Genomic DNA, 22,929 nt, shown 5'->3' with positions numbered 1-22,929 from the left:
GCGCTGAGCGGAAGCTCGTATTCGGTCGGAACCCCACCTCGGATCACTTCAAGCTGATCAGCTGGTAGGGTCGATAGAATTACATGATGATAAGTAATGTAGTAGATATACAGAACGCCATGTATGTCATCGTAGATCGGCACCCAAATTCTCCGGCGACGAAGTAGCAAGGTGGCGTTTCGCTCTATTCTCAGCACCCTTCCCACGCAGTATATTCTCGATGTAAAATTCACCGGCCTACCAGGAGATAAATAAATACCCGACAGTATAGGCTTCGGGACGCTTACCTTGTAACTGCTGCGAACCAACGGTCCACTAGCAACGTACAAGAAACCCATGTCCTCGGCGACTTGCTTCCACCGCTCAAATTCTGCAGGTTCAACATAACGGTCTACTTTCATATGTCGTTTGGTCGGACGCATATACTGGCCAAAAGTTACAACGTCTACAGAGACCTTGCGAAGCTCTGAGGATAGTTAGACATGCCCAAAGCGTTGTACAAGCAAAGAAACTGACCTCGCAATGCATCTAAAATCTGGTCGCTTGTTTCACCAACACCAAGCATGATACTTGTTTTCGTTATTCGGACACCTTCTTGTTTGGCGTGTTCTAGCACTTTCAGACTCTGTCTGAATGTCGCCCGTCTATCCCGGACATACGGTGTCAGAGCTTCAACTGTTTCAATGTTATGGGCATATACATCGAGCCCAGATTTCGCGACAAGGGATACATGAGGTAGGGAGCCGGCAAAATCTCCGGTTAACGCTTCAACCAAGATATGAGACGCTCTGAAACGAGGTCAGAGTTAGAATGAGATACAGAGAACATGCACGCACTTTTGCTTAATCTTCCGTATAGTTTCTGCGAAATGGTGGGCGCCACCGTCAGCGAGATCTACGTGCATGAGTCACAGAGTCCGGATATAAGACGAGATGAGGCATACCATCTCTATCGACACTCGTAAGAACGATATAGCCCAAACCCCATCGACTGATGGCCTCGGCAGTATTCTCCGGTTCATGTGGATCCAAAGGCGGCGGTGCGCGAGACGTCTTTACAGAGCAGAATCTGCAGCCGCGGGTACATGTATCACCCATGAGCTATTCTTATGAGCCGCTATATTCTTGTTTAGAGCCTAGGTTCTCACCATTATGGTAGCAGTAGCTGCACTTCGGCCCTCTGCCTCCGTAGCACCTTCTTTACCACCCCAACAATCACCAATATTGGGACAGCGAGCCTCTTCGCACACAGTGTGAAGACCCAATCCTCTTAGGTCTTTCTTGATCTTAGTAAATGAGGCACCCGAGGGAATAGAAGTTTTGAGGTATGACGGAAGACGGGGGCTGACGAGAGGTTAGTTCTAGAAAGACAATATCATGCAAAGACATACCCTCGAGCATTTCCGAGCATAACACGTTCAGGAGCCTCTCCCGAAATGAACTCATCTAGCGAAGGTCCAGATGCCAATGCTTCTCTAAAATTTGGTTTGGCAGGGGACGACGGCGTTGCAAGAAATCGGACTTGAGGAAGAGAACGAAGTCGTGTTGGTCTCACGAGAGAATGCATTGCTGATAGTGCACCTGAAGAGGCTATGGTGCAGGACCAACAAGGTCGAATGACAGCAAGAGGAATTCAAATTACATCATCATTGGTCGGCGAATGTTTCGGATTCGGCCGACACCGTCCCGACTTGGCACTCAACGCTGATGAACGCACTCTCTCGTCGGGAAGAGGACAGTCTGCTAAAGGCTACCAAAGCCTATGCGCTGAAACAGTGTGATCCTGCAGTCAAAGGCACGTCTCTGCCTCGTGTTCGTACTATTGGTCTCACAGACGAAGCAGAATTCGCAGATTGCATGGCTGGGCGTTTAATTTCGGTGGCTTGGGCCTGTAAAGACAAGCTGAGGGTAGTCGAAAAGTGCATGATTCAATAGTCGGTACTTTTTCTTTGGCACTATTCCTTTGAGTAATGTTTGTTTCGCAGCACTGGACCAGAGTCCATGGACGTCGTCCGCGGGGAGTATCTCAAATTGCGAAACCAGCGGCAGGAAGAAAAACGCCAACAATTTGACCAAACCTCAACATCGTAGCAAAAAACCATGCCCTTCCGCGCTTGCATCTCTTACACATTTTTCACGAGGAACCTCATGCGATTATCTTAATTTATACAACATACGAGACGGCCACAAATCACTTCTTTCCGTTGAGGGAATTCCACTGTTTTCTAGCTGCCATCAACGAAGTAATCAGTCTGCGAGGTGAATGTTAGTCACGGTGGTGGTTATACGTGTGATGACAGCTCACCCAAAGATACCCAATACACCATCATTGAGATTCGTCAAGCCAAGTCCGGTCGCGGGAATCCAAACATCGAGCGAGTCGAGGGTAAGCTGATAAAGGGTAGCTGCGCGTGAACTTGAAGTAGCCAAATTGAGATTAATGTGTACTTTTTCAAGAATGATACACTTACGCCTTTAGAGCTGTGGCCCTTGTAGAGTAGTCGGCTTCAGTACCAAGATCCTTGTCCCCGATAGACTTGACCTTCAAAGCCGACAACTCCTTATGTATACGGAGCATCTAAATGATTTACCGCTTTAGTGAGAACCATAATGAAACAGTGACAACCAACCTTGATTATCCCATTAAGCAGACCGAAAACAATTCCGGTAAACCAAAACCTGTTTGAGAGTCTCTGTATCTTTTGAGCAGTTTCAGGTTTGAACTGGGCGAATTTTATGGAGCTGGCCTGAGAGAAATCAGATGGTGTGAATCAGCTGACGGTAAGCAAACTCACCCAGACCAACCCGTCGAGGGACAGGTACCCAAAGTAAGCCAATTGCCGAGCAATGGCTGTTATTTGTTCGGGTGCCGAAGAAGAGGAGAGGACTGCACGAAGGGCTGCCTGCAAATGCTCCATAGGCTTTCCCAATCGAAGGACTGGGTTCAATAAGTAAAAAAAACACAGCTCATTGATGAGAGGGAGACAAACGTTTGCGAGCAGTCCCAAGATGAGTTTTAAGAGCATTCCAAGGAACTGCAGCATCCTTTTCGCCACGAGAAAGAAGGTACCATGTGTAGAACCTGGCGAAATATTGGACGGCGCGGTAGGTCTTGTGCCGTTAGTATGGTAGGCGGCCGCGAGGGGCTAGAGAAATACCTTGTCCCTTCCAAGAGTGGTGGTACCAAATTTGAGGGACTGAGAGACAGCTGGATGGAATACGACCTGGGACGCGATGGTGGACATGGCTGACTGTGTGTAGACCGGCTAGTGGGCTATTTGAATACGTGACCGGGGAACAGTATAATTCACGTGTTTCCCCATAGGACCGGCGGACCGGTCCGAACCTTCAGTGACGTATGTTCCGCCAAAGAGACTCAGACATCGAAGAGTACCAGGTTATCTAAGTTCAAATCAGAAGAAAATTCGTTTTATGCACGCCAGCAAACGATTACTCCCATGCCAGACCGACGTGGATGCAGCGCTGAATTGCTCTTGCAGCTCCGTGTTGACATGCGCAATTCAGCGGAAGAACTCGGACGGAAACCGCCGTTCTCATCTCTTTGCCGGATTGTCAAGTTCTTCCAGGTTGTTCCTCCTTTCTCCCGCCGGTTCCTCGCTTTTCTCGTGTTTTCACCAGCCTAATCACACTCACAATGTCGACAACAATCTACTCAAAGGTCACACGGCTCACAATCACAAGGCTTCCTCACTCACGTGATTCCATACAGTTGAGAACCCCTCAGGGCCTGGCCAGATCTCTGCGACTCTTCTCGAGTTCCTCCGCTATCATGGTTGGAATTTCTACGCTCTCAATCTACGCAAGCTTACATAGTTTCAGTCCGATTCCACTTTCCGCGTCGAGAAAGATACCTTTGGTGAACTTCAGGTTCCAGCGGACCGGTACTGGGGTGCTCAGACACAACGGTGAGAACTCGATGTATTGTCTACGACAGCTCACTGATCTCCCCTACAGCTCATTACAGAACTTTGACATTGGTGGTCCTACAGAACGTCTCCCCCCTCCTCTTATTAAAGCCTTTGGTGTCCTCAAGAAAGCTGCTTCTGTTGTCAACGTCGGTTATGGCATGGACCCAAAGGTCGGCGAAGCCATTCAGAAGGCAGCTGATGATGTCCGTAGCCCCAAAATATCGAATGACCTCTTTCACCCATCGTCCGATCAGGTGATTTCCGGGAAACTCATTGACCATTTCCCCCTTGTTGTATTCCAAACGGGTAGCGGTACCCAGAGTAATATGAACGTCAACGAAGTTGGTCGCGTTTATGTATCCAATGATCAGTGGTTAAAGTCACTTGTAGGTGATCTCCAACAGAGCCATCGAGCTCCTTGGCGGCGAGCTTGGGTCAAAGAAACCAGTGCACCCGAATGACCATGTTAACATGAGCCAAAGCAGCAACGACACGTTAGGACCATGTTACCATTATGCGAGTCCAGTTGTTTGACACATAATACAGGTTTCCCACTGCTATGCACGTTGCCGCCGTCACGGAGCTCAGCAACAACCTTCTCCCGGCTTTGACTGAACTACGTGATGCTCTCCACGCGAAGTCAGTAGCCTTTGATAGCATCATCAAAATTGGCCGTACGCATCTTCAGGCAGGTTCAAAACAAATATCGTTGCGAATATAGCTTATGTAATTACAACAGGATGCAACTCCTCTTACATTGGGCCAGGAATTCAGTGGCTACGTTCAACAGGTCTCCAACGGCATAGATCGTATCAACGATGTTCTTCCACGATTGAGCCTTCTTGCGCAAGGTGGAACCGCTGTTGGCACCGTATGTCTTCTGAATGAGAATATGACGGCTACGTCGCTGATCGTGGATACAACAGGGTCTGAATACCAAGAAGGGTTTCGATGTCAAAGTCGCTGCAGAGATCAGCAAGATAACTGGATTAGAATTCAAAACTGCTCCAAACAAGGTATTTACTTGGTTTAGTGCGACGTGTCTTAGCTGAATATTGGGCTACAGTTCGAAGCACTTGCAGCACATGATGCTTTAGTCGAGGCACATGGGGCCTTGAACGTCATTGCATGTTCCTTGATGAAAATCGCTAATGATATCCGATACCTAGGATCTGGACCTCGTTGTGGTCTGGGTGAACTCAGTCTACCGGAAAATGAGCCCGGTAGCAGCATCATGCCAGGCAAGGTCAATCCTACACAATGCGAGGCTTTGACGATGGTTGCCGCCCAAGTCATGGGAAATCAAACCGCCGTCAGTGTAGCTGGTGCTAGTGGGCAATTTGAGGTAGGGGAACCGCACAGTATCCGGAACTTCATTAACGGAATTTCCTCAAACAGCTTAATGTCTTTAAACCGGTCATTATCAAAAACGTTTTACAAAGTATCCGTTTATTGGCTGATGGTGTGTTTGATTTTGTACTGGAACTACGTAGACAAGCTCATTACTACTCAAGGATCGCGTTCCTTCACCAAGAACTGCGTCGTTGGTATTCAGGCCAATGAGAAACGAATTAACACACTGCTTAACGAGTCCCTGATGCTCGCCACTATTTTAAACAGCCATCTTGGTTATGATAGTACGTGGTTACCCATGGACAGCACTGGCTTTTTTTTGATAAGTTACCATGACAGATGTCGCGAAATGCGCAAAGAAGGCTCACAAGGAAGGGACAACATTGAAAGAAGCCACGGTCGCACTGGGATTCCTGACACCGGAAGATTTTGACCAGAAAGTTCGCCCAGAACTGATGTTACATCCGGACCCAGAGAATTGATGTTGATTGGACAAGGTAATGAAATGGCCGTGGTGTTTCAACGGGGATGATGCGATCGAAGGGAGGACCCCGAAAAAGGCAGCAGGAGCTGGGCTCAGATCATGTTCAGATGAGGGGCCGAATGATGACTGACTGAAAGCCTGGAAAAAGTTAATTTGGAACAGAAATTTACTTGAAAGTCATCAGCAAAAGTGAGAATGAGCATTAGAACTCTTGAAACTGAGCTGTGACAAGGATTGAGCCAGAATGTCAGCTAGAACATCCTTTTTGGTCGGAATGACAAGAGTGAGCGTTCCCAAAAAGGTAAGACAACACGCAATGGCAAAATTCGAATGCCAGGCCTCAGTTTTAGTCCACTCTCCCACCCTGCTCATCAGTCCCCAATTTTGCCCGTCGTTTCAACTTCAAACTTGTTTTCACCGCCGCCGTCGTCGTCGAGCCCGACGACGTTGACGACATATTCGTTTACCATCGGGCCCTGTATACGGGGTCGAAGCGCCTTCACCTTCGGCTCTGCTCCCACGAGGCTCTTTCCGTCGTGGCAGGCGCTATTTTCCTGTTTTCTCCATCCCATCGTTTTACACCTGTAATTTTACCAGTGGCCCTTCCCGTTATTGGCCATGTCGCTCAGCCGGATTCTCAACGACGAACCTTCGCCTGCCCTTTCCGCTAGGTCGGCTTTCAACACTCCCTCGCGCAGTATGCCAATCGACGCTGTGCAAAGAGATATACCGTCTCCGTCTGCTTTTCCCAATGCATCTCCTCGGTCTCAGTCCCGAATGTCTGATTCCTATCGCAATGCGCCTCCTCTTCCACGGATTCACGGTCGTTCACTAACTAACCATGACCAAGCAGACCTTTGGGATCCATACCTAGTACCACACCCGAGGAACAGCATGGCTGCTGGTTCCAGTTCTGTGCGTTCCGAACCTGTCGACCGTGAACGCGACATCCACCGATCCGCGTCTCCAGACGGCCAAGTTCACCTTTCGGGTAGTGGGGTGGAGAGAGATTCTGTGCCCAGGAAGCGTCACAAGGGCGACGACGACGACAGCGAGTACCGAGTTGCTGACGAACGACGCGTGAGTCCTTACTCTCTATGTCTGGAATGTTTTACGTACCTTTCATTTCCAGCATCAGCTGTTTAACTCAGCAAACCGGCCCCAGGATATTCACCCGGATACACTGTCGAACTTGAATTCCCCTGCTCGGCGTCTCAATGAGGATGTCAAACCTCGACCATCAAAACACATGAATGAAGAGGATAGACTTGCATCTTCTGATCTTTCAGATTGTGAAGAAGTGTGGATTGGAGAGCTGAGCGATTACATCCTGGAGACGCAAAAGCGCTTTAAGCAAGTCGAGCAATGGTTCAACGAAAGCACTAGAGTGAGCTAGCGGCACCTTTCGCTTACGTTCTGTTACTCAACCACTTGTAGGATCGGACCGCCAAAACGGCCGAAGATATGTCCCATTATTATTCACGAAAAATCGCCAAGATCCCGATGCCTCCACCTTCGCCTCCACCCATGCTAGCTCCTCCAGATAGTCCACGTTTCAATGGTTACGAATATCCGGATGTCCCCATTCAAGAGACATCAGACCGAGACAACCTGTATATGTCTCCAGGCCCGGACATAAATAACACACCGGAGCCTCATCAGTCAATAAGACTGGGCAAAGGGAAGGAGCGTGCCAAACGGCATGCGTCGGGGGCCATGTCTGATGAAAGCAGCGAGTTATTCGCTCCCACATCACGAGAACGGGGCCATGCTAGCAAAAAGAGGAAGCTGGAGCCGTCAGCGATTGATATTCCAGATGCTGCAGTGGAATCGTCAGTTATTGATGAGACCATTTCGTCAGCAATCGCCTCAAAAGCTTCTGCGAAGGGCAAGGGGAAGGCAAAGCAACAGGCTCAACCCGCCCAAATAGAGATTAGCGAGAGTGCTTCCACCAACATTAAGCCTCCGCGTAAAAAGCCTGGCCCCAGGAAGAAAGCGCCTTTTGCTCCAGACTTGGAACTGGAATTGGCATCGCATCCCCCTTCCATTGCTGGAGATGCTACGCCTTCTGTATCCTACTCAAGACCTTCTTCGCCAGCACCTACGAATTCAACTGTTATCTTTGAACTCGACGAGGAGATACCTCCTCTGAAGAAAGCGAGAAGATTAGATGATGGTGCTATGGTTAAACGGGTCAAAGCTCTCGAAGATGCACAACGTAAAGTATGGACGAACATTGCTAGAAGAGATGTTGCCAAGGTTTGAACGAGTGCTCTATTTACATCCAGTGCCACTTACATATGCAATCTAGGTGTATAAATATCATGCATTGGGCTATCAAGCTCGAGTATCTCAGTCGGAAAGAATAGCTAAACTGGCTTCTATCCAGGCGCGCAAACCGTATACGAAGACCCCCAAGGGCGTCAAGGACACGCAAGCCAAAGCCAAACGACTGATGCGTGAGATGCAGGTCTTCTGGAAAAAGAATGAGCGCGAGGAGCGAGATGTCCGGAAGCGTGAACATAAGGAAGCGATGGACCGACTGAAGATGGAGGAGGAGAAACGAGAGGCAGCACGACAAGCGCGAAAACTTGAGTTTTTGATTAGTCAGACCGAACTCTACAGCCATTTCGTTGGAAACAAGTTGAAGAGTATGATTCCATCGTTCTTATTGCGGTTGTTCTGTCTAACATGTTTTGTAGCATCTGAGATGGAAGGTGAATCAAGTAGTGAGCCTCCTCCTGCCGGCGCCGATCTTGAGGACATCAATCCTGAGACTCTTGGAGACATCAACTTTGATGACGGCAAGTAACTACATTCACCCAATTCGTTCACTTAGGCTCATGAGCTCTGTCAGATGATCAATCTAATATGTATAGACATGCAAGACACAACGCTCAAGAGGCTATCGCTCTCGCCAAGCAGAAAGCACAGGAATTCGACGCCCATGCTGCTCGGGAACGCAAAAACAACGAGGCGAACCAAATTGTGAAAGGCCAGTCACAAGATCCGACTGATGGTGAAGCTGAAGTCGACGGGGAAACAGGGACGTCAAGTGCCCCGCTTCTAGACCGTACGTCCTTCCAATGTGTTCGTTTCCGGATGCTCACATGCCTGCTGTGACCAGTTGACTCCGACGAACTCAATTTCCAAAACCCCACATCTCTCAGCGGGCAGCTTACTATCGGGCAACCGAAGATGTTAATGGCTCAACTGAAAGAGTATCAGCTCAAGGGCTTGAATTGGTTGGCAACGTTGTATGAACAAGGTATCAACGGCATCCTTGCTGATGAGATGGGTCTCGGAAAGGTAACTGCTGCATCGATTCTGGTGGTATATGCCTAACCGTTGAAATTTAATAGACTGTTCAATCGATTTCTCTCCTTTCATATTTGGCCGAAACTCATGATATCTGGGGACCGTTCCTTGTGGTGGCCCCTGCTTCAACTCTGCACAACTGGCAGCAGGAAATCACTCGTTTTGTTCCTCGATTAAAAGCGTTGCCTTATTGGGGAAATGTCAAGGACCGCGCCACTCTTCGGAAGTTCTGGAGCAAGAAAGAGATAAGCTACAATCAGGACGCGCCGTTTCATGTTCTTATTACGAGTTACCAGCTGGCAAGTTTGTCTGAATCTTCCGAATCGTCTTAGAAGTATTGACTTTCGCACGTCCCCTCTTAGGTTACTCAAGATCAGCAGTATTTTCAGCGTGTTAAGTGGCAATACATGATACTGGATGAGGCGCAAAACATCAAGAATTCTTCCAGTGTTCGATGGAAAACTTTACTGGGCTTTCAATGTCGAAATCGACTACTGCTTACAGGAACTCCAATACAGAATTCCATGCAAGGTACGCCCTCAATAAATTATAGTCACGTATTCTGATGAGCGTCTAGAGTTGTGGGCTCTTCTGCACTTCATCATGCCGAGCTTATTCGATTCTCACGACGAGTTCAATGAATGGTTTTCCAAGGACATTGAAAATGCCGCAGAAAACAAGGGGAGCAAATTGAATGAGCATCAGCTGCGACGACTACACATGATCTTGAAACCTTTCATGTTACGCCGGGTGAAGAAGCACGTCCAGAACGAATTGAGCGAGAAGGTTAGTGATTTCCTCTCTCTTTTGTTGCGTCATTCTCAAATTACATTGCCAGATCGAGGAGGATATATATGTGTCCTTGAGCGCGAGGCAACGTTCATTATATAAAGCCCTGCTTGCCAAAGTATCTGTGGCCGACCTCATTGCAAAGGCGGCCAACATTGGGGACGCAGATTCTGCGCGAACCTTGATGAATCTCGTCATGCAGTTCCGCAAGGTCTGTCAATTTCATTTTTAGCTGTCGACTCTCTTTGCTGACTCGATGTCAGGTTTGTAACCACCCAGAACTGTTCGAAAGGGCCGACGTAGTTGTACCTTTCTCCTTTTCAAGGTTTGGGCGATCCGGACCCCTTTCGCGAGATGGCGACTTCATCAACTTGCCGTACTCAACTCACAATCCAATTGAGTACACCGTCCCAGATCTTTTGTATCGACATGGAGGCATACTGGATGTACCCTCGGACGCCTCGTATCCTGTGTCCCGGAGTAGTTGTTTGACCAAACTGATGAACATCTGGTCCACTGATTGGATTCATAGATCCATATACGACGGTAAAGGTAAGTCTGCTGTACGGTAGCATCCAAAGCGACAAACTTAACCATCTTATAGTATCATCATCTTTTGCATTCCTATCACTGTTGGCCATGTCACCGCAAGAAGCCCACAACTTGCATGTTTCTCCTCTTCTTCGTCGAAGACTGTTAACCCTACAGTCTGAGCACGAGTGGTTAGAGGAAGGGCCCTTTTACTTGTGCGTTCTGTTTGCTTGTGTAGCTTTGCGGACACTCATTTTGATTAGGGATTCCTTCTTCGCCGCACACTCTGCTCGTCCTTCGCTGGAGTTGGGTATCTACCCTTCTTTGCAACGATTGGACTGCGCCGAAGGCCTACCTGATCTATTCTACATTTCCCGATCAGCTTGGACTGACACCTGTTTATCTCGCTCGGAGATGAAGTGGTATGTGCCTGCAGCCACAGCGCCGCCCATATCGTTATACTGTACGGATCGAACTTTCGTGGACCGCCATTCGCGCATATTAGACGGCCCTTTGGAGTCACTCGGATTGTATGGCGCTCCGTCGTCGCTACGCGACTCGATGGACGCCTGCACCACTTTCGATACACACTTCCCAGGTATATCATGCACGGGTCTGCTTGCGACGTCACCTTCAGACCAGGTCCCACTGTCAACGATGCAAGTTCCCGAGGCCAAGCGACTCATCTACGATTCTGCCAAGCTTGCTCGTTTGGATACGCTCCTACAGGAACTAAAAGCAGGAGACCATCGCGTCTTGGTTTACTTTCAAATGACTCGCATGATGGATTTGATGGAAGAATATCTGATATACAGGCAATACAAGTATCTCCGTCTTGATGGATCGTCTAAACTCGAAGATAGAAGAGATATGGTTATTGATTGGCAAACAAAGTTAGTCATTTTTCGAAGTATCAGCTGCTGTCCCTCATCCAACTTTTGTCAGGCCAGACATCTTCGTTTTCCTGCTGAGCACACGAGCCGGTGGTCTGGGGATTAACCTTACCGCTGCGGACACTGTGATTTTTTATGACCACGACTGGAATCCTTCCAACGATGCGCAAGCCATGGATCGAGCACATCGTTTAGGACAAACTCGCCAAGTCACTGTGTACCGTCTCATAACTAAAGGGACCATAGACGAACGGATCATTCAACTCGCTCGGGTGAAAAAAGATGTGAGTACTCTTCCTTTCTGTTTCTTGAATATCTAAACTAGGTTGTCTATGCGATTTAGGTTCAAGACATTGTCGTTGGTAACAAAAACCTCACGGATGTTGCCAAGCCTAGCGAAATTGTTCAGCTTTTATTGAACGACGAACAGTTCGCTGGTCTGGATACTTCTGCTACGGCAGACCTCTCTTCGGAAAGACCTACCAATGGTTCTACCGAACCTATCCGTGATCTCTGGGATGAAGAAGGGGATGATGACTTTTTCGGTCATTCTAATTCTGCTGTAGCTAACGGTCCAGGCCGACGCACTTCAGGAGGAGAATGGCGATCCTATGCCAAGCAGCGGCCGCGGTAAGAAACGCAAGCCTGGTAACCGAGGTGGCCGTAGAGGTGGCAAGAGAAAAGCAGGCATCGATCATGCCAGCACGCCTGTTTTAGATTACTACTGATGCCATCAGGCATTGGATAACATGCGTACCATGTCGTACATTGGTTCTACTGTTCTCTCTTCTCTTCGTATCCATTGTAGATTATCTCGGCACTTTCTAGTTTATCCTTACTGTATAATAGAGGAACGTCTTTAATTGGCCGGCAACGGAGCAAAAATGATTCCGAAGCGGTGCGGGCCTGCCCAGCGGAGTTTCCGAATGTGTGACCGGTGGTGACTCTTACACCACTGACTTGCACGTAAATGCTCAAGGACAATCTTGATAATTCTCATGCTCATCCGAATTTCGTTGCAACTCATCTCGATTTCCGTGGAATATAGGACACCAAGCGCTCTCTCTACTACGCGTAGGACGTTCTCGTACATCTGCTTTCACCAACTCCTGTGAACGACGATAATCCGGCTTGGTCGCGACGGGAACGACCTCCAATAACCACCACTGTTCTTTCCCTCTATTGGTCCATCCGGGATGGCCAAGAAGAAAAAGACGCAGGTGAAGCCTGTCGCCCGGGGTTTTGCGACGACCTCCGTCCCCAAGAAGGTCGAGAAAGTCGTCGAATCAGAGGAAGTTGTGGACAGTCTACCTGCCACAGAATTACCTCCAGAACAGCCGGAAGCACAAGAAGTTGTTAAGAAAGGAGGATCCGAGAAGGTGCCAGTGGACGAGTTCGACCCAGAGAAGGTGGAAGAACAGTCGCTTCAGAACCTTGTCGATAGACTCCAAGAAAAAACAGAAAAAGATATAGTTAGGTTCGTCTCTTCATTCAAAAGATCCCCATAGTTGTATTCACCATCCTCAATTCCAGAACTGTGAAGGTATTCTGGCAATCAGTCTTTTTACAACTAGCGCACTTAGCTCATTTCGACATCATAGGCCGTAGAACAGGAGAGACGTTATTCCAAAACACTTCCCAGCCTAGAGCTGAACCCCGTTCTCGTTGAACGTATTCTTGATCTCGCCCTGGACTCCACATCTTCAGAAGGTAGAAAGAAAGTTCTCCAGGGCAGCGTGATACTTATGGCAATCAGGGAAACGACAAATAGATGAACCAGAAGACAAGGTTGTTGCCAAGCTTGCTATCACTTACGGTGTTCTTCGTCGCCTCGGTTTTTCTGAGGAAAGGGTTATCGAATGTCTTGAAGCCATACCTGGTTTTGAACTAGAACAGGCTTACGACTGGGTGAGCTCGTTGTTTATAATCAGAACATTGGTCTTAATTATTGTAGCTCTATTTGCATTGCTCTGAGGATGAACTAGCTGAGAAACGTGCGTTTTTCTAGAATCCTTCTGGAGCATTGTTCAAAGATAACTTACCATTCTATAGGTTCTGACAATTCCGTGGAACCTCGCGGCCCTCAGACGCCGAAGAAGGGGAAATCTTCAAGGACCCCTCAAACTCCACGAACGCCCCGGACACCTGCAGAATTTCAGGCAACCCCTCCTACTATCGCGCCCCCCACCAAATCTTCCAAGCTCGATGTGAATGCCCCCATATTTGTTCCATCCAGCGGCGCGCGCGCTTCTGTCGGCAACGAGAATCGAGATAGCGACAATGCTCATCGACTTTCCTTAATAGACGGACAGGATGACGACGATGACGACGCCAATGCAGAATATGTCCGCCTGAGGTTACGTCTCGATACTTTAAATCCTCGTAGCCAGGATGCTGTCGAAATAAGCAAGATCAAGTGTCGCTTGAATGCTTTGAAGAGTAATTATTTCTTCGACGAGATGACCGCCGTCGTTGAATATCATATCGAGCGAGACAAGGTCGCCGTGAACACTCTCGACGCACGCCTCCGCGGTGAAATCTCTTCACCACTCCAAGCTGAGAAGAAATCTCCTCCAAGTATCCAGACGCCTGTTGCTGTTGCATCCGATGTATTTGACGAAGATGATGGTGACACGGATGGAGGTATACTTGGTCTTCTCGAGGAGATTCCAGCAACAGAAACAACCACACAAGGAACCATCGTCACTGTTAGAGCTATGCCTCTACCCAAGCATTGGTCGGGCCGTACTCCGAAATCTTTGCTCTCAGACACTGTCGCCAAAGCCGACCGGTATGCCGTCATCACGTTCAGCATTATTTCTGGTGCTAGTCGCGCTAAGAGGGCAGCCGTCAACATTCGATGGCGGGGCAAAAAAACTGACGAGTGGTCAATGGAGTCGGTCGCCTGTCACGATGAAGGCCAAGCGGAGCAATATGTCGCCACCCTGGCCCTCCACGCCATCGCTTTCCCTCCTGCTGATGGCTTTGCCTCAGGAACTTCCGCTGTTGCTGGTCAAACCTTCTTTCGCTTGCTACCCGCAGTATTTCGAGATCTTTGGGACGAACTCGAGATGGCCAGAAAGGCTGAGGAAGATTCTATCAACCGGCGTATTTGGAACAAATTAAGAACCATAGTTGAACCAAAATTGCAGGTACCAAGCAAGGTTTGTCCTTTTGTTCTACATTGGCTTTACCCCCTCTGATCTCAGCCATTAATACCAGATCCCTAGTAAGGCGGTGAGACCTTTGGTAGACAATACGGACCCTCTGTATTCTTACGGACGCGAGAGAGCGAGTCCTGGTGTCAGTGAGCAGCTCATATCGAGTTTCAATCAGCGCAGATCCAGTCCATCGTATCAAGAAATGCTGGTAGCGTATTCTTTCAGCTACTTCGCTCGATATATCCTAATGGTGTCCTAGGTTCAACGGAATACACTTCCTATCGCTGGGTATCGCGAGGATATTCTCGCGGCTCTGGATCGATCACAGGTCCTGGTGCTCAGTGGTGAGACCGGATGGTGCGTTCTCACTTGAAAGTCCTACTTTCCATAGCTAAAGACCTCGTTCAGCGGCAAATCCACTCAGGTTCCTGCATTCATCTTGGAAGATCAGCTTTCCCGAGGAATTCCATGCAAAATCTACTGCACGGAGCCAAGACGTATATCAGCTATATCACTCGCTCAACGTACGAAACTTGGCTCTACTCTATCCATGTTCACTGACAATCTGTTCAGGCGTTTCTAGGGAGTTAGGAGATTTACCTGGTGCTGTGGGCACCTTAAATTCTCTTGTAGGATACTCCATCCGTCTCGAAAGCAATACTACTAGAAACACCCGCCTTGCGTTTGTTACTAACGGAATCGCCCTGCGAATGCTTGAAGGCGGTACCGGACAAGGTGGACAGGGCACAGCTTTTGACGAACTAACGGTGAGAATCATCTCTCTTTTACCTTCCGCGGTGCTCTTACAAGAATAAACTCTAGCATATCATTATCGATGAGGTATTTCCTCCTTTCGCTTTGGGGCCTGAAATACTAACAAGTCGCTACAGGTTCATGAACGTACCATCGAATCCGACTTTCTCCTCATTGTCCTTAAGTCGCTACTACAACAACGATCCGATCTCCGGTGATATTTGCTTTTGCGTGGTTTGCGTGTCAGGTCTGACGGTCTTGTCACAGAGTTATACTGATGTCTGCCACTGTTGACGCCGTGAAGATATCGGAATTTTTTGGAGGATGTCCCACACTTCATGTTCCAGGGCGCACGTATCCTGTTGAGGTCAACTATCTTGAGGATGCGGTCGAGTTCACCAAATGGTCAATATCTGAGAATTCTCCGTACGCACGACGTTGTAAGTCAGCTTCTGTCTTCCATTCTTTTTGCGACGCTTATGTTCTCACAGTGCATGATACTTTTTATCGTGGCAAGAATCGTGTTGACTGGTCAGAAGATTTAGCTGGAGTCGACGACGACGATTCTGACGATGTTCATGAAAATGTAAAACTTGGCAAGAAGTACTCTCCAAGCACTGTGAACACTATCAACCTTCTGGACGAGCGTCTTATTCCTTATGATCTCATTCTTTGCCTTCTCGAGCGGATATGTTTCCATGATGCTGCTTACATGTCTTATTCGTCTGCGATCTTGGTTTTCATGCCCGGGATTGGAGAAATTCGTCGCCTCAACGACTTATTAACAGAACATCCTTACTTCGGCAGTGATGACTTCCGGATTTATCCTTTGCATTCGACACTTTCCAGTGAAAACCAGGGCGCGGTCTTTGATATTCCCCCGTCGGGCGTCCGGAAAATTGTCATTGGTAGGCACTCACTCCTCTCCTAAGAACGCAGCTCATCATTGTTCAGCCACTAACATCGCGGAAACTGGCATTACAATCCCCGACATAACGTGTGTCATAGACACTGGGAAGCACAGAGAGATGAGGTACTGCCATTCTTATTCCATCTCAAACAAGTCCTTACATAAATATTAGATTCGATGAAAAACGTCAGATCAGTAGGCTTGTGGAAACCTTCATCGCCAGGAGCAATGCATCGCAACGGCGTGGTCGGGCGGGCCGCGTGCAAAGTGGATTGTGCTTCCACCTCTTCACCAAAGTTCGCCATGATACTCAGGTGAAGACTTGGTTCCATTCGCTGTCTTCTTCCCTTTGCTCAAGTCTTTGATCAGATGGTCGACCACCCCCTTCCAGAAATGATGAGACTAAGTTTGTCGGACTTAGCACTTCGGATAAAGATTATGAAGGTGAATCTCGGGACCTCGATTGAAGACGTTCTTTCTCGAGCATTGGATCCCCCCGCATCTATCAACGTTCAGCGCGCCATCTCGATGCTTGTTGAGGTCCGCTACCATTTGGCTCTTCTTGTGGTTTTTGACAACAATTCCCCTTAGGTGCGCGCGTTGACGACCTCAGAGGAAATCACTCCTATGGGTCGCTTGTTGAGCAAGCTGCCCACAGATGTACACCTTGGGAAATTCCTACTATTAGCAACTCTTCTGCGCTGCCTAGATCCCGCTCTTACCATTGCGGCGGCTTTGAACTCAAAATCTCCTTTTATCACGCCGATGGGACTCGAGCAAGAGGCTGATCGCGCGAAAGCTACCTTCAAAGTTGGTACGTACGCAAGAGCGACCTGATGGTGGTTCTTCCTTCTCACGTTCTTCTTAGACAATTCTGATTTCCTTACCATACATAATGCGTTCTCAAGTTGGCGAAGAGCTTGCGGGAGCCCAGGAGGGGCGAGAAAATTCTGTCGAGTCAATTTTTTGAGCCATCAGGTATGTTCTCCTTGGTGAATATCGCCGCCATGGTGCTGATTGCCACCTAGAACTTACAGCAGATCGAGGAGCTCCGTAACCAGTTTCTAGGGTCCGTTATTTTTTTCTTTGCTCACAGCAGACTCAAAACCATGAACCTCACGCAGGTATCTGATTGACTCTTCATTCATTCAAGTCGATAGGAGCTTCGTTCGAGAGCTTAGCCGGTATATAATTCTCGCATATCATAATCTTGTTAACTACTCATCCTCATCCTATATAGGGCGCGTTATGTTCGAAATCGAATGCGATTCATCACGGTTCCGCCTGAGCTTGACAGTAACTCCAATAATACAGCACTCTTCAATGCTGCTCTAGTTGCCGGCCTCTATCCAAAAATATTGGCGGTCGATCCCACTACGAATGAGATGCGGACGATATCAAACAATCAGCTAGCCGCTTTCCACCCTTCTTCCGTTAATTTCGGTCGGAAGCCTGGCGATCTAGGAGCTAACCATCTTGCTTATTTTACGCTAATGTATGTGTTACATCTCTTCGTTTGAGCCTTTGCTCATGACTTTATCAGGCATTCAAAGAAGCTGTACGCATGGGAAACGACACCCGTTGATGACCTGGCTATTCTACTGTTATGCGGAGAATCCGAAGCAAAGGTGATGAATCCAGACGTGTTGATAGATGTTAGGGCTGACTGTAATTCGCCCGCACAGCTCATTTCAGATACGTTTTCTATCGATCGAAAAATCAAATTCCGCGTCGCACCCAAGACCAATATTGCCCTCAAACATCTGCGGACGCAATTAGCTGCCGTCTTATCACAACAGTTGCGAGGTAAGGTGCTCAATGAGAGCCAGATTCTTTGGAATGAGATGGCGCTATCGGTCCTGGGTAAAGTCAAGGTAGAAGACGAGAATGAAGTGTCTATCTCCATAGTTGTGTAATTTATTAGCATTTTCTTTCGACCAGTTACGATACTCAAAGTCTGCGGATTAGGCGCTTTAAATGTTTTATTGACGAAAGACAAAGCGTGGTAGATAGAGTACGTGGCCACCAGACAAGCAGAAATACAACGAAGAATTTCAGTGTCTACTCCTCGTCTTCCTCATCATCGCCAGTGCTGAAAAAGCGTAAGTCAATGGCAGCGCCAGATGAAAGGTATAACATACTGGATGTTGTAGAAGCGTAGCTGGTAGTTGTCCTTCGAGGATGCAACAACACTAGAAACTCTAGTTAGGAAGGAAAGTATAGCCTAACGAATGGGCATACCGAATCCAGTCTCTCAAGCTGTTCTTTTTCAAGAACTTCTTAGTGAGGTACTTGAGGTACCGTTTCGAGAATGGGATGTTGGAGGTCACGGTGATTTTGGTGTTGCCTGGATAACATAGCAAAATTTAGCCAGGAAGACGGCGACCAGCTGTATCCTCACCATCTCTGGTGATCTTAACGTTTTCACCGAGCTGACCAGCCTTGCCCTCGACCTTTATACGGTCATGCAAGAACTTTTCGAAATCGGCACCGTCGAAAACTCCGTCAGCCGCAGGCTTGGAGTAGTCAACAACGAATTTGTGCTTGGTGGCAACTTTTCCAGGGGCGGCCTTGGGCTGAAAAGCAAGGTGTGAGCCTACTGAGAAGGTAACTCAGCAAAGCGGTACCAAGCTATACTGACCATTTTTGCGAGTCGAGTCTTGACGGTCGTTGGCGAACTTGAGAATTTCTGGTAAGCAAAATTGTGGACTGTACAGGTGGACAAATAAAGTTTGACGATACGGTTATTTCCGTGCCGAAAGTGCCGGCCGAAATTTTTTGGAACCGGACCGTTGCCTGGGCTTGGTCGTCGTATTGAACGTCGTACTCAACTCCCTGCTTGCCCTCTGTGCCGGCCATGTCGCCTTCTTTGACCCGTGAGCAAGTATCGTCTGCTCAGGTTGATGGCAACTATTCCATTAAGCCCGAAAATACGCCAAAGCTCGACACTTCTCAATGGCCTTTACTGTTAAAAAACTACGACAAGCTGCTTGTGCGCTCTGGACACTTTACGCCAATCCCTGCAGGATGCGTCCCGCTCAAACGTGACATTACCTCTTATATAAAGTCAGTATAGCTGTCGTATGAAACAATCTGAATGTTAAACGCGACATTTAGATCTGGCGTAATCAACCTCGACAAGCCGTCGAATCCTTCCTCCCATGAAGTGGTCGCTTGGCTTCGAAGAATTCTCCGCGTTGAAAAGACTGGTCACAGCGGTACACTTGACCCCAAAGTCACTGGATGCTTGATTGTCTGTATAGACCGTGCGACGAGACTGGTAAAGTCCCAGCAGGGTGCTGGTAAGTTACGCTTCCTCTTTTTTTATGTTTCTTTCATCTGGTTATATGCTCAGGAAAGGAGTATGTCTGCGTGCTCCGCCTTCACGCTAACCTTCCAGATCCTACCGCCCTCCCTCGTTCCCTCCAAACATTGTCTGGTGCTCTCTTCCAGAGGCCTCCTCTAATATCCGCGGTCAAACGTCAACTCCGGATTCGCACCATCTATGAGTCAAAGCTCCTTGAGTTCGATGATAAACGGAACCTGGCAGTTTTCTGGGTATCATGTGAAGCTGGAACTTATATACGAACGCTTTGCGTGCATCTTGGTTTGATTTTGGGCGTTGGTGGGCATATGCAGGAGCTTCGTCGTGTGAGGAGTGGTGCCATGTCTGAAAACGACGACATGGTCACCATGCACGACGTTTTGGACGCGCAGTGGATGTATGACAATACCCGTGATGGTATGTGTATCGCCCTTTTTCTATCCTTTATATTATCTGACATCCCTGCGTTCAAAGAGTCCTACCTACGCCGAGTCATCCGACCATTGGAATGCCTGATGGTTGGTTATAAGCGCATTGTCGTCAAGGACAGTGCTGTGAACGCTGTATGCTACGGTGCAAAACTCATGATCCCCGGTCTCCTGAGATACGAGGCTGATATATCCTTGAACGAGGAAGTCGTCTTAATGACTACAAAAGGTGCAGTTGCCATATCATATTCCGCCGAAGGCTAATCTCAATTTTGGGTCGCTAGGTGAGGCAATAGCTCTGGGTATTGCCCAGATGTCCACTGTCGAGTTAGCTACGTGCGACCACGGTGTTGTTGCGAAAGTGAAGCGGTGTATCATGGAGCGTGATACGTACCCTCGGCGCTGGGGTCTTGGACCCGTTGCGTTGAAGAAAAAGAAGATGGTCAAGGACGGCAAGTTGGGCAAACATGGTGAAAAGCTTGAGGGTGTCACCCCTACCGACTGGAGCAAAGACTACGTTGACTACACCCGCGATGAGGTATGTTCGCACTCAATCTACAATCTCGTTTCTATGTTTATTAAATATTGGACTACAGAACCCACAGGCGGGACCGTCCACAGTGCCAACGGCACCAGCGCCTGTAGCAGCACCTGAATCGAAAGACGCAGTGGAGACAGAGCCCAAAGAAAAGGAGAAAAAGCGGAAGAGAAAATCAGAAGTGCCAGCTCCAGATGAAGAAGTGAAGGTCGTAGATGAAGATGCTGAACGTGCTGAGCGCAAGCGTCGGAAGAAGGAGAAAAAGGCTGCAAAGGAGGCTGAAGGCGCTGAAGAGGACGAAGACGCCCGTCGCGAACGGAAACGACTGAAGAAAGAGAAGAAAGCGAAGGAGGCTGAAGGCGAGTGATATGTTGATATGTTGTATTATAGTTTTTCTTTATTATCTTATAATGCTATCCTTGGCTTTTCTGTGATGGGAAACATCCAATTAATTTCGAGAATTTTGGTATCAACATCTAGTAGGTACCCAAGACAAAGTCGACATCGACGAGTATATAAAAGGTCCGCTCTGGTATACTGTGAAAGAATGTCCTTCGACCGAGTGCATGAAGCGTAAGTCGTTCAAAAGAAGGGAGAAGTCATGCCAAAAAAAAAAACCCCTCATATCAGATCAAAAAAAGGACGCAACAAGAGCCGTGACGACAAGCGTGAGCATAGCACCGTTCACACTGACGGAGAGAGCGCCGCCACTAGCTGGTGCACTGGTCGACGTCTGGGACTCTCCTGCAGCACTGCTACTACTTGAACTCGTAGCTGCTGTGCCATTGAATTCCTTAGCAAGACTCTGGAACGCGCTGAAGTTGCGCTGTGATTGTTCGTCTGAATTGATCGCGCTAAATAAGCAGATGTTAAATAAATCATCTTGTCAACAGGAAGAGGGAAACTATTAGACGCACAAAACCATTCCAGCTCCACAGTGGCTCATGGGAGTCTTCTGACGGCACTAGAAAGAAAGCCAAATTTTAGAACGTGTGAATATCAGATAAGAAAGAAGCCCACATAAACCCAGATAGGTGCTGTGTCGTTCACGGTGACATTGAACGTCGGAAGATTGGTAGGATCGGAGACGTTGTGGCTAGGAGCATCTTAAATGCAGACCATTGAGAGAGGATACGGAACACTCACAAACCCGAATCGAATCCGATCGTTCCATTAGCATTCAGTTGGCGACAAGGATCACTGATAAGATGGTGAATGAATGATTATGAGGCTGTTAGATGAATGGATGACTCACGCGAAGGAAGACTGAGTCACAGTGTGGTTTTTTGATTGGCTACATAGAAATTGAAGACGTAGAAGCAACTCAAAAATGACAAGACGTACAATTCAAACATGATAATATCACGAGGTTGAGCAGAAATTCTCGGAGGATCGAACACCAACTGGTTAGAACTACCAACAGCGACCTACAGGTCTATTAGCTCGGCTACATAAGACGCATAAGAAGTTGCTTTACCTTGATGACATTGCCCCCCAGGGAAGAGGGAGTAGCTGCAGGCGCGCCCGGATACGACGAGTACGTTGTTGTCCATGTCGATGACTGCAAGGTAATGGTCTCGGTCACCAATGTGGGTACGGGTGCAGGGGGGATGGTGACACCACCGTAGGCAGCGGTCGTTGACGCGGTGGCTTCGGAAGGAGCTGCTGTAGAGGCCGCTGCCGCTGCCGCACTTAGACTAGCACCAACGGCCAACGCGGCACTCTTGAAATTGGAAAAAGAGTTGGGGGAGCCATCAAGACCGCAATTAACAGCGAAAACCATCCCCTGGCCACAATGACTCGCAGGTGTCTTTGCCCCTTGCTTGCAGTACACCCATATAGGTTGAGTCTAAAATCAGGAATCAATCGCGGAGAGATAGAACCTCGATTAACTGGACGCACATCATTCACAGTCATTGTCCATGTCGGAAGACTGTCAGTGGTATTGGCAGCGACCGGTATACTAACAATATTCAGGAAATAATACACAACAGGGGCGACTGAAGAACGTACAAACCAGAATCGAGACCGCCTTCCTTAGGTCCACATGGATCACTATGGGTTGGTATGATAAGACTACTGTGGTTTAAAAGAGGGGGGAAAACTTACGCAAATGATGACTGGGTGACTGTGTGATTCTTTGGATTGAAATGGAACACGACTTGATCGCCTGGTTGGGCAGACTGCAACAAAGACATTGAGCTAAAGTCTTCATTAAGATAGATAGACGTACGATGGCTTCCGGGTCATAAACTAGCGTTCCGCCGGCTCCGCCGACCTGAACATCATACACAGTAGCAGAAACGGATAGAGAATGCACCAGTGCTAGACTTAGAGAAAGGAAGAACATCGCTAGCGATTGTTCAAAGGGTCAAAGCGAAAGAGGGACAAGGAAAAAAAAGTGAAGGAAGGTGGGGGGAGAGGTGAAAACAAAGACAAGGAAGACGGCTTATATATCAGGTCCTGGGAATTGAGCCATTTTCAATGTATAGTGGACCCAAAAAGGTGGAAACTGATG

The 22,929-nt window shown here is 48.1% G+C and overlaps 8 protein-coding genes across 8 annotated transcripts; 4 read left to right on the top strand and 4 right to left on the bottom strand.

Moving 5' to 3' along the window:
- Window positions 1–97: 97 nt before the first annotated feature.
- On the bottom strand, window positions 98–2,049 carry EV420DRAFT_944808 (uncharacterized protein). The gene is made up of 7 exons (XM_060484088.1): window positions 1,391–2,049; window positions 1,148–1,343; window positions 944–1,100; window positions 837–894; window positions 517–788; window positions 288–466; window positions 98–237 (listed from the first exon to the last, which is right to left on the bottom strand). The coding sequence occupies exons 1-7, from the start codon at window positions 1,564–1,566 to the stop codon at window positions 127–129; spliced, it is 1,149 nt and encodes a 382-aa protein (XP_060336231.1). The 5' UTR covers window positions 1,567–2,049; the 3' UTR covers window positions 98–126.
- Window positions 1,879–3,337, bottom strand: EV420DRAFT_944722 (peroxisomal biogenesis factor 11). The gene is made up of 7 exons (XM_060484087.1): window positions 3,158–3,337; window positions 2,990–3,110; window positions 2,795–2,937; window positions 2,630–2,746; window positions 2,471–2,577; window positions 2,305–2,415; window positions 1,879–2,251 (listed from the first exon to the last, which is right to left on the bottom strand). The coding sequence occupies exons 1-7, from the start codon at window positions 3,242–3,244 to the stop codon at window positions 2,191–2,193; spliced, it is 747 nt and encodes a 248-aa protein (XP_060336230.1). The 5' UTR covers window positions 3,245–3,337; the 3' UTR covers window positions 1,879–2,190.
- On the top strand, window positions 3,323–5,994 carry EV420DRAFT_1513171 (fumarate hydratase). The gene is made up of 12 exons (XM_060471712.1): window positions 3,323–3,792; window positions 3,840–3,925; window positions 3,975–4,131; window positions 4,183–4,269; window positions 4,319–4,422; window positions 4,475–4,616; window positions 4,668–4,799; window positions 4,855–4,944; window positions 4,995–5,273; window positions 5,327–5,390; window positions 5,443–5,565; window positions 5,621–5,994. The coding sequence occupies exons 1-12, from the start codon at window positions 3,655–3,657 to the stop codon at window positions 5,761–5,763; spliced, it is 1,545 nt and encodes a 514-aa protein (XP_060336229.1). The 5' UTR covers window positions 3,323–3,654; the 3' UTR covers window positions 5,764–5,994.
- Window positions 5,995–12,203, top strand: EV420DRAFT_1513168 (SNF2 family DNA-dependent ATPase). The gene is made up of 17 exons (XM_060471711.1): window positions 5,995–6,845; window positions 6,898–7,152; window positions 7,203–8,024; window positions 8,077–8,416; window positions 8,468–8,569; window positions 8,623–8,838; window positions 8,893–9,074; window positions 9,128–9,382; window positions 9,446–9,614; window positions 9,661–9,869; window positions 9,922–10,083; window positions 10,136–10,424; window positions 10,477–10,618; window positions 10,667–11,296; window positions 11,349–11,580; window positions 11,640–11,868; window positions 11,954–12,203. The coding sequence occupies exons 1-17, from the start codon at window positions 6,384–6,386 to the stop codon at window positions 12,022–12,024; spliced, it is 4,767 nt and encodes a 1,588-aa protein (XP_060336228.1). The 5' UTR covers window positions 5,995–6,383; the 3' UTR covers window positions 12,025–12,203.
- Window positions 12,204–12,492: 289 nt separating this feature from the next.
- Window positions 12,493–18,036, top strand: EV420DRAFT_1475381 (P-loop containing nucleoside triphosphate hydrolase protein; the record flags this gene model as incomplete). Its single annotated transcript, XM_060469275.1, has 21 exons — window positions 12,493–12,773; window positions 12,830–12,839; window positions 12,898–13,006; window positions 13,053–13,204; window positions 13,251–13,290; window positions 13,349–14,460; window positions 14,717–14,814; window positions 15,041–15,224; window positions 15,348–15,424; window positions 15,478–15,650; window positions 15,702–16,118; window positions 16,165–16,207; window positions 16,293–16,434; window positions 16,490–16,660; window positions 16,712–16,934; window positions 16,989–17,098; window positions 17,149–17,189; window positions 17,245–17,304; window positions 17,361–17,615; window positions 17,664–17,748; window positions 17,806–18,036. The coding sequence occupies 21 exons, from the start codon at window positions 12,493–12,495 to the stop codon at window positions 18,034–18,036; spliced, it is 4,014 nt and encodes a 1,337-aa protein (XP_060336227.1).
- On the bottom strand, window positions 17,726–18,828 carry EV420DRAFT_1513162 (ribosomal protein L22e). The gene is made up of 5 exons (XM_060471710.1): window positions 18,762–18,828; window positions 18,522–18,696; window positions 18,362–18,467; window positions 18,262–18,312; window positions 17,726–18,212 (listed from the first exon to the last, which is right to left on the bottom strand). The coding sequence occupies exons 1-5, from the start codon at window positions 18,762–18,764 to the stop codon at window positions 18,182–18,184; spliced, it is 366 nt and encodes a 121-aa protein (XP_060336226.1). The 5' UTR covers window positions 18,765–18,828; the 3' UTR covers window positions 17,726–18,181.
- Window positions 18,829–18,881: 53 nt separating this feature from the next.
- EV420DRAFT_1301799 (putative rRNA pseudouridine synthase) lies at window positions 18,882–20,844 on the top strand. The gene is made up of 6 exons (XM_060468408.1): window positions 18,882–19,186; window positions 19,238–19,422; window positions 19,476–19,862; window positions 19,920–20,102; window positions 20,158–20,411; window positions 20,470–20,844. The coding sequence occupies exons 1-6, from the start codon at window positions 18,978–18,980 to the stop codon at window positions 20,776–20,778; spliced, it is 1,527 nt and encodes a 508-aa protein (XP_060336225.1). The 5' UTR covers window positions 18,882–18,977; the 3' UTR covers window positions 20,779–20,844.
- A 198-nt stretch (window positions 20,845–21,042) lies between these two features.
- On the bottom strand, window positions 21,043–22,761 carry EV420DRAFT_1617905 (uncharacterized protein; the record flags this gene model as incomplete). The annotated part of the gene is made up of 11 exons (XM_060475295.1): window positions 21,043–21,265; window positions 21,329–21,375; window positions 21,432–21,507; window positions 21,558–21,611; window positions 21,667–21,705; window positions 21,756–21,838; window positions 21,889–22,260; window positions 22,314–22,374; window positions 22,425–22,466; window positions 22,521–22,594; window positions 22,645–22,761. The coding sequence occupies 11 exons, from the start codon at window positions 22,759–22,761 to the stop codon at window positions 21,043–21,045; spliced, it is 1,188 nt and encodes a 395-aa protein (XP_060336224.1).
- Between the last annotated feature and the right edge of the window lie 168 nt (window positions 22,762–22,929).

The sequence above is a fragment of the Desarmillaria tabescens genome (assembly GCF_030435595.1).
Source record: "Desarmillaria tabescens strain CCBAS 213 chromosome Unknown EV420scaffold_5, whole genome shotgun sequence".
NCBI lineage: Eukaryota > Fungi > Basidiomycota > Agaricomycetes > Agaricales > Physalacriaceae > Desarmillaria > Desarmillaria tabescens.
The sequence above is the reverse complement of the archived record's forward strand: the minus strand, read 5'-3'. Positions and strand labels throughout refer to the sequence as shown.

What these genes read in the sequence shown, in the direction of transcription:
- EV420DRAFT_1513162 (XM_060471710.1), bottom strand. An exon ending in AGCTTGAGAGACTGGATTCG is followed by an intron (nt 18,313 to 18,361) that starts GTATGCCCATTC and finishes TAGAGTTTCTAG; the next exon opens with TGTTGTTGCATCCTCGAAGG. An exon ending in CTACGCTTCTACAACATCCA is followed by an intron (nt 18,213 to 18,261) that starts GTATGTTATACC and finishes ACGCTTTTTCAG; the next exon opens with CACTGGCGATGATGAGGAAG.
- EV420DRAFT_1301799 (XM_060468408.1), top strand. Translation starts at nt 18,978, where the DNA reads ATGTCGCCTTCTTTGACCCGTGAGCAAGTATCGTCTGCTCAGGTTGAT. An exon ending in GTATGACAATACCCGTGATG is followed by an intron (nt 19,863 to 19,919) that starts GTATGTGTATCG and finishes CTGCGTTCAAAG; the next exon opens with AGTCCTACCTACGCCGAGTC. An exon ending in CGTCTTAATGACTACAAAAG is followed by an intron (nt 20,103 to 20,157) that starts GTGCAGTTGCCA and finishes TTGGGTCGCTAG; the next exon opens with GTGAGGCAATAGCTCTGGGT.
- EV420DRAFT_1513171 (XM_060471712.1), top strand. Translation starts at nt 3,655, where the DNA reads ATGTCGACAACAATCTACTCAAAGGTCACACGGCTCACAATCACAAGG. An exon ending in GTGCTAGTGGGCAATTTGAG is followed by an intron (nt 5,274 to 5,326) that starts GTAGGGGAACCG and finishes TTCCTCAAACAG; the next exon opens with CTTAATGTCTTTAAACCGGT. An exon ending in TATCCGTTTATTGGCTGATG is followed by an intron (nt 5,391 to 5,442) that starts GTGTGTTTGATT and finishes TTACTACTCAAG; the next exon opens with GATCGCGTTCCTTCACCAAG.
- EV420DRAFT_1513168 (XM_060471711.1), top strand. Translation starts at nt 6,384, where the DNA reads ATGTCGCTCAGCCGGATTCTCAACGACGAACCTTCGCCTGCCCTTTCC. An exon ending in CGTTGGAAACAAGTTGAAGA is followed by an intron (nt 8,417 to 8,467) that starts GTATGATTCCAT and finishes CATGTTTTGTAG; the next exon opens with CATCTGAGATGGAAGGTGAA. An exon ending in TCGCTCGGGTGAAAAAAGAT is followed by an intron (nt 11,581 to 11,639) that starts GTGAGTACTCTT and finishes TATGCGATTTAG; the next exon opens with GTTCAAGACATTGTCGTTGG.
- EV420DRAFT_944722 (XM_060484087.1), bottom strand. Translation starts at nt 3,244, where the DNA reads ATGTCCACCATCGCGTCCCAGGTCGTATTCCATCCAGCTGTCTCTCAG. An exon ending in CCACTCTTGGAAGGGACAAG is followed by an intron (nt 3,111 to 3,157) that starts GTATTTCTCTAG and finishes TAACGGCACAAG; the next exon opens with ACCTACCGCGCCGTCCAATA. An exon ending in TGCTTAATGGGATAATCAAG is followed by an intron (nt 2,578 to 2,629) that starts GTTGGTTGTCAC and finishes TAAATCATTTAG; the next exon opens with ATGCTCCGTATACATAAGGA.
- EV420DRAFT_944808 (XM_060484088.1), bottom strand. Translation starts at nt 1,566, where the DNA reads ATGCATTCTCTCGTGAGACCAACACGACTTCGTTCTCTTCCTCAAGTC. An exon ending in CAGCTACTGCTACCATAATG is followed by an intron (nt 1,101 to 1,147) that starts GTGAGAACCTAG and finishes TCATAAGAATAG; the next exon opens with CTCATGGGTGATACATGTAC. An exon ending in GATTTTAGATGCATTGCGAG is followed by an intron (nt 467 to 516) that starts GTCAGTTTCTTT and finishes AACTATCCTCAG; the next exon opens with AGCTTCGCAAGGTCTCTGTA.